Here is a 7836-nt window from a genome sequence, read left to right as displayed (position 1 = left end):
AAAAAAAAATATATTCAAAACTTTTTGGACCTTTGCAATTTTTCAATAACGGCAGAAAAGGCTGCAAAACTGGCACACCCTCCAAGCATGGAAGGTAACCCTTTTTTGTACGAAATAGTAGCCCCTGTTAAGCAGCCAGAATATAACGTATTCGTTATGTCATTTGCTGCTCTAATTTTTTGTAAAGAATTTTCATAAAAAGAGAATAAAAATCCTATTTTTGCAAAATTGAAACAAGAGCTTTTTATTGATTGTTTAAACAAATGAAACTGTTCCTTCAGTTGTTCCTTGTAACTTAAATTGTAATCTATATTGGTTGGTTGCATACTAAAAAAAAAGGCGCCAATTAAAACACCCACAAATCCTCCACCAATGCCCATTCCGATACATTTGGGGATAATTCCCTCATTCATGTATGTGTGAACTTTTAAAAATATTTTCTCCTGATCAGTTAGTTCTTCTCCCTTTTTAAAAATTTTAAAATTTATATATTTGTCATTCAGCAAAATGTTATTGTTGCGTCTGTTTTGGTAATTGCTATCATTGTTGTTGTTATTTAAATTCATTTTGCGCTATAAAGAATTTTCACGGTGAGCTTCGGCAAGGAATGAGTTTACATACCTTGTAAGATAGTTTCGCTCGAGTTGTATTGTATTCTTTTGTTTTTTTGGGTTTTTTTTTTTGGGAGGAGGGGGGATATAGAAGTGCTTGCTACTTTGTTTCTATATAAATTATATATCAAATTTTGCCACTTTTGGAGGATTCAACTCTATGCATATTTTACATTTTTCGAAAATTACAAAAAGGTTTTTATGACGAGGGGGAAAAGGTTCTCATTTTTAAGCAAAAAAGAAAAAGAAAAAAATGAAATAATGAAAAAATGAAAATTTTTTTTTCGAGTTTGAAAAAAAAAAAAAAAACCAGTGCATTCGCCGCATCTACATTTTTCTTATGTTAATGAACAATTCGCTTCCCGCTCGTAATTTATATGGTGTTTTTTTAAAAAAACGACGTTTTTCTGGATTCTTTTAGCAACGATTTGCGGTTGGAAGTTTTTTACAAGAGATATTTAACCGTTATGTTAACCATTTGAATGTTTGGAAAAATGAGCATACACACGTTTTAGCAATTTGACGTGTATTTTTTCTTTTTTTTTTTTTCCACGTTCACATGGGGATCTTATTAAAACAACTTTTCCTTTGCGTAAAAGTTAGTGTTTGTTCAAAATAGTTTCCGTTTAAAAAGGATACGTTTAAAGGTGTTACTTAACAGTTTTTTCCGATCGAGGGATGCACATAGGGAACATATGTACACGTACAAGTGTATGTATATAAATGCACATGTACACTTTTATGCTAGCACTTTCTACGCGCGTTTAATATAAGACACATTCATGCCATGCAGGTGAGGGTGCGCGTTTTTCTATCCATGCAAGTCTGTATCAATCAGCAAAGCGGTATGGTACATTAAAACGTCACAGATGGGTGAAGTAAAAAACCGCTAGCAAGGTTAAGGGCTGCATCTCTGCTTAACAACATTTCGACAATTTTAAGAGCAAATTCAACAGCAGATCCTGGGCCAACAGAGGTTATACAGTTCTTTGAAACGCACACTCTTCCCTTGCCGATATGCTTGAAATCGCTTTCGAACGATGGGTATGCTACTGCCTCAACGTCATCAATTAGGGAATGGCGATGTAGGACAGTTTCAGGTGCTGCACATATGGCCGCATAAAATCTGTTACTACTTTTCTGTGCCTTCAACATTTCAATAACAGTTGGACAATTCGATATTGCGTTCGATCCTTTCATGCCTCCTGGAATGATGATTACGTCAAAGGTGTTATCCTTTACCTTGTCAATTAGCGTGTCCGCAATGACAACATTCTTCGACTGCAGGCACACCTTTTCCGTTTCCTCCACGGACGCTGTTGTCACGCTGATGTCTTTCGTGAAAAGGAAAGGGGAATAAATATATATGTATATATACATACTTACATATATAAGGATGCGAAAAATACACCCTTGGCATATACACGTACGGCACGCCACACACAACATTATGTTTGCCTCCCTATGTGTAGCATTTTCACTTCATTTTTTAAACCGAGAAAAAAATGAATTCGTGCGTTTTGCAACACATAATAAGCATAAATGGCGCTGCGAGCGCACACATGTAGAACTTTTTCCTTACTAGCTCTCCTTAGCACATCGACCGTTGTAATATATTCCACATCTTCCGATCCTGATGCCTTGGGAACGAACAGTCGTTAAAAAAAAAAAAGGTGAGTCATGATGAACTAAGAGGGCGGTTTTTTAACAAATGGGGACGAATTCGCCAGGGCTATCATCCCAAATGTGCACGAAGGGGCATACTAATAACGTAAGTACGTACGTAGGCGTTCGATCAGCCCACTATTATCGACACAGAGCGAAATGACAATCTCTTACCACTACAACTAAGGCTGTTTTTTTTCCGCTCATGGTGATTTTATACGATATAAGAGGGTAAACGGCTTTGTTTGGCAAAATTTACGTAAGGGGGGCAGCCTATAAGTATACTAATAAATTCAAGAGGGCAATTGTTCCGCGTAGGAATTACAAAATGGCAGTTATTATTTATATGAAAAAGGGATGTTGCGCTTTTTTATATGTTATATTTTAAAAAGGCTACCTTTTTTTTTTTCTTGCACGTTAATGTGACTTCTTATGTGCAATGAGAAAAAGTAACGTTCAGGGAGCTTAAGGCATAGCATTTTCGAAATGAAGGGGCATACCATCACCATGTGCTCATTTTGTATACATGCGTATGTGCAAAAGCATTTTTGCGTGGTGGACTCACCTATGAGGATATAAAGAACCCTTCTTCATAGGAGGGGATAACCCAGAAGAAAAATGCATGCAAAAAAAAAGAAAAACAAAAACAAACGCAGTTACATTTGCGGGGATAAACTGGAGAAAAAATAACAACATAGAGAACGTTACAAGTTGCGTTAAAGGACACATGTTGACATTTTGTGTCCTTTTTCTACAGTTTGCTTAAAAAAATAGTCCTATATGTTACTCTTAAAATTTTGTTCATTATGTAGAGAGATACACAAATGAACGCCACGCACGCGGGCATAACATTTTTTTTTTCTTCTTTTGCCAATGCATTCTGACAAAGTATGATATTATTTTGAGCCACACTTTGGCACACCCGTACACATTGACTCAGCGCAATTTGATGTAGCGCTATTTTTTCCTACAGATTTGCCCCCTTGTAAGATGCGAAGTTTACAAAATGACGCTATACAAGGAGGCAATTTTCAGTAGACCACCTTTCAACTGTGCGTAAAATATTCTGTAGAGGAGGAAGAATTCCTACCAGGGCAGAAAAAGGGGTAATTAAAAACAATTTGGAAGATAGTGCATAAAATAATTTACACACATATGCTGCACACGTGCACATGACGTGAATAAATTAACGTAAGGTAAGGAAGAAAAGGAGGCCAGAAAGCTGTGAGAAAAATCCCCGATAATGAAAAAGCAGCTGAGGAATTATCCCACTGGAAAAAAAAGGGCCACATAGATAGGCATATGTGTGTATATGTGTATATATATATATGCACGTATATCTGTGTAGGCGATTTTACGCCCACCTGCACGAACGCAGACGCGAACTTGAGCCTTGCGAAAGGGGAGGAAGTTTCCCAATTTAAAAAAAAAATGAACATACCGGAAGAAAGGCATTTCCAAAAAATGAACATATCGGAAGAAAGGCATTTCCAAAAAATGAACATACCTGATGAAAGACATCTCCACAGAATGAACGCACCTGAAGAAAGGCATCTCCACAAAATGAACGATGACGAAATGAGCTGCGCAGAGGAGGATGTGAAAAAGAAAAACGACAACAAGATCCTTTACATGCACCAGGTTTTAGAAAGCCAATTCGATAAACAAATAAAAGAGGAACAAACTATCTATGAAAGAAATGCCGATTTAAGAAAGTACAAAGATTATATTTCCCCTCAAAAAAAAAGGGCTTTCACCCTGGGGGCCATTGATGGAATAGGTGGTATTAGCATCCTAAATGCCCCTTTGATGAATCCCGAAAATGCAAAGATTGACCCACCCATTCTGCAGCTGCCGTCAGCAACCAATTTGATAAAAAATGTGCACGTAAAAGTCCATTTTGACAAGAACATTGACAAGTCGTACAAATACAGGACCCAAAATAGCAACAGGGACATTATCAGGAATATGAAGCCCATGTATTCCCTGCCCGAGAAGGTGATGACCTATTATATGCACGACGGGGGCCATGGGCGAGCCGAACAGAAGGAGGAGCGCGTTAGGGGAGGTGCTGTGGAGGACGTTAAGGAAGACGTTGAGGAGGACGTTAAGGAGGACATCGGGGAAGGTATTGAGGAGGACGTTAAGGAGGACATCGGGGAAGGTGTTGAGGAGGACGTTAAGGAGGACATCGGGGAAGGTATTGAGGAGGACGTTAAGGAGGACATCGGGGAAGGTATTGAGGAGGACGTTAAGGAGGACATCGGGGAAGGTGTTGAGGAAAACATTGTGGAGGACGTCAAGGAAGAGACTAAACCAAATGACCCGCAGATGAACAAATTTGGGAACGACCGTCCAAATAGCAACGCAGACACGGAAATAGGCACCCCCTGTGAAGACACACAAATGGCTTGCAACTCAAATGACACGACCGACAGAGCATTTCGCGGAGAGGAGTACAAAGTAAGAAGCTGTCATGTGTCGTCACCACCCGCTGCGGACAAAGACGCGATGTGGTCAGGGGAAACGCAAACGATGCCCGCAAAAGCACCGCTGAAAGCGCCCTCAAAAACGAAACTGGTGAAAAAAAACGAAGAGATGAAGCAAAACGAAGAGATGAAACAAAACGAAGAGATGAAACAAAACGAAGAGATGAAAAAGATCGCCAGTGTGGAAAACACGTCTGCGGAAAATAAGACCCCCCCAGATGACACAAACGGCACGAAAGTCGACAAAAATTTTGAGAATGAAGACCAACTGAACTTTTTTAAACTAAATCAAATAATGTCATCCACCTTGACGAACGCCCTTAAAATGTTGGCGGACGATGTTTTCGTTTAGATGCAATTATTGCTCGAAATTTTCTCCTTTCCCCTCGAAGGGGGTTGAGGATTGTTCGGTTAGCACCCCCGTTTTTTTTTTTACCACTTATTATCATTGTTCCTTACCATTTGCTTGTGCTCGATTAGTTCAACTTGATGTCTTATTTTTTTTGTAATTTTTTCTACCCCAAAAAAATGTAGTAACAATATGGCTAACTTCAATCCAGGTGCACTTACTGCACATTTTGAAGAGTGCCATGTGAACGCATAACATAAAACGTACATGTGTCGCAGTAATAATGCTTGGGGAATAATGGCACAACTGATGGCGTGAGGAGTGCTATTCTAAAAGAGAGTGTACGGAATTATGACACAAAGCAGTGAGTTTCCTAAGAAGCAGTTAGCACTTCTGGAAACAAAACTGATCGTAAAATTGGAGAACTACATTTGGTTTCTCCTAACAGTAAAGCGGTCTTAATAATTTTAAGCCGCTCTGCTTCTGAGAAAATTTGCGCCTTGAAATATGTGCGGGAAATAGGGGGTAGAAAACTCCCCTAACTAGAGGGTATAATACATTGGCTCATTTGGGGGCGCAAGGTGTATAGGTATTGATATGTATAGGGCATACATGCGCATTGCTTCCCCACTCATTTGCATCATTTCAACGTACCAAGCAAAAACGAATAAAAAGGAACGTATATAAAGTGTAGCCGTTATTATGGTTATTCAGGGTTTGCCTTTGTAACAATATAAAATGACTAGAAAGAAATATAATCATGTCATCATTCTTTTTTCTTAGAAGAGTCATACAATCACTTCTTTTTTCAACTTTTAGTCGACGCGAAGGTGATGCTAAAACGTCTTCCTCGCCTCTTTGCCAGTAAACAAGTTCGCCTTTCCCTACAAAGTAGCCCCCTCTGTCGTAAAGTCAAAGCGGGGAAATTACTACATATAAACCAACTTAGATATTTCCCGCATTTTTCCACATAACGTCGTTCTTAAATTATGCTCAAGAAGGGAATGCATTTTACAGGGTATTATTTTATTTAGGGAGAAAGCACAGTTTTATCGCATTTTTTGCTTTTTATTTTTTCGAAAAAGCCGTTTACTTTTTTCATCACTCTAATGCTAAGGTGAATTGATCAATAGTCATGCAAATGCGAACGTGGGTAATCCAAATCCATTTGTTACTACCATATTGCCATGTTAGAATGTTGGCATGCTAGTATATATTATATTGCCTTTTTGTGAAAAGTGCGCGGTAGAGTTAAGTCAGGCAAATAGGGCTGCTCAACTAATGCGTATGCGGCACATAGTTTACGAACACTGTATTCTATATGCAGCATGGCGGAATGGGATTGAGTACCTCGCATGGCCATCCGAACTGAATGCAAAATGCCGCAGGTTTTTTTTTTTTTTTTCCTCAACCCCGATTGGTTTATAACTCCCATTCGGCACTCTATATCACATGCGCGGAGGTATACATACATATATCACATATATTATATATATGCAATGCATGCCATGCCGCTTCCCCTTGAAGCAATTTCTTTACTCCACTTTTTAATTTCATCATTCAGTGGGGATGCAAATATATGTATGTAATGTTTAAAAAATATATATTTTGTGAAAGCCCCCTTTTAAGCAAGCAAGCCCTTCCTTTTTTTCACCTTACGTTGCGTTACTGCTTTATTTCCACGGTTTAGGGTAAGTTATAATATACATATAACACTGCAAAATGAGCATATAGCATATTTTCTACATATATATATATCATATAAAACATACGTATAAAATGCATATGCTTTATGCGTTTAATTTTTTAGATGAACATTTTTTTCACGACTTATGAATGCAAAAAGTGGATTGGGCTCCATAAAGAAAAAATTAAAGGAGCGAACGAATTGAACAAATTAAAAACATTTCACAAATTTAGCCTACCATCGCATTTCGCCATTTTAGCATTTTTGCCCATTTGCCAGTTTAGCCTACGGAACATCCCAAACATATAAAGCATATATGTAACTCAGCATGTCGAGCGTGCCATTTAGCAAATTAAATGAATTAAAATTGTGTGAGTTTTTTTCCCTAGCCGGCAAATAGAACGCGTAATTTTGTTTTATTTTAGCAAAGGTTTTGAATTTAGGGAAACATCAGCCTTACTTTTTTTTGCCCCCTTTAAATGCGTCACAGTACGCATGTATATGTATATATGTATATATATATGTATATATATATGTACGTATATGCGTAGTATAGTACGTCGTACAGGATGCATACGTATGAGCTGTACGTGTAGCATTCGTGTACCACTCGTGTAGCACCACGCATAGCAATACCATACGCAGCGCAGATAACGAGTCAGAACTTTCGCCCCTTGCTTCTGTTTGAGTGCTAAGTCAGCGAATAGCAACTACCCTACCTGCATACAACGCGCGCATGTATGCACGTATGATGGCACTCGTCGCGTATGCATCGTATGGATAATGAACGATGTATGCGTAAACCCCTGCTTTCTTACGTGTACACTTGCGCTCATATGATAAGTGCGCACGCAGGCTATGCATATATACACTATCACATTATATAACACTTCATATGTGCGTAATGCGCTTATGTACTTCTTCCCCGCCACGCATATAAATTATACATTTTCACTTTTTAGTGTTGATTTTTTCATTCATATATTGCAAGCGCCTCTTCCATTATTGTAAATTAATTTGATTACATAATTATAC

General features: G+C 38.3%; 3 protein-coding genes across 3 annotated transcripts; 1 reads left to right on the top strand and 2 right to left on the bottom strand.

Annotated features, from left to right (window-relative positions):
• Positions 1–23: 23 nt before the first annotated feature.
• PCYB_113060 (mitochondrial import inner membrane translocase subunit) lies at positions 24–566 on the bottom strand (the record flags this gene model as incomplete). Its single annotated transcript, XM_004223184.1, has 1 exon — positions 24–566. A coding segment is annotated over one exon (543 nt), but the record flags the coding sequence as incomplete, so codon positions are not given.
• A 900-nt stretch (positions 567–1466) lies between these two features.
• On the bottom strand, positions 1467–2060 carry PCYB_113050 (4-methyl-5(B-hydroxyethyl)-thiazol monophosphate biosynthesis enzyme; the record flags this gene model as incomplete). The annotated part of the gene is made up of 2 exons (XM_004223183.1): positions 1467–1945; positions 2042–2060. The coding sequence occupies 2 exons, from the start codon at positions 2058–2060 to the stop codon at positions 1467–1469; spliced, it is 498 nt and encodes a 165-aa protein (XP_004223231.1).
• Positions 2061–3773: 1713 nt separating this feature from the next.
• On the top strand, positions 3774–5117 carry PCYB_113040 (hypothetical protein; the record flags this gene model as incomplete). Its single annotated transcript, XM_004223182.1, has 1 exon — positions 3774–5117. The coding sequence occupies one exon, from the start codon at positions 3774–3776 to the stop codon at positions 5115–5117; it is 1344 nt and encodes a 447-aa protein (XP_004223230.1).
• Positions 5118–7836: the final 2719 nt, after the last annotated feature.

The sequence above is a fragment of the Plasmodium cynomolgi genome, chromosome 11, assembly GCF_000321355.1.
Source record: "Plasmodium cynomolgi strain B DNA, chromosome 11, whole genome shotgun sequence".
Classification (NCBI taxonomy): Eukaryota; Apicomplexa; class Aconoidasida; order Haemosporida; family Plasmodiidae; genus Plasmodium; species Plasmodium cynomolgi.
Note: the sequence above shows the minus strand (reverse complement) of the source record. Positions and strands in the feature narration are given on the sequence as shown.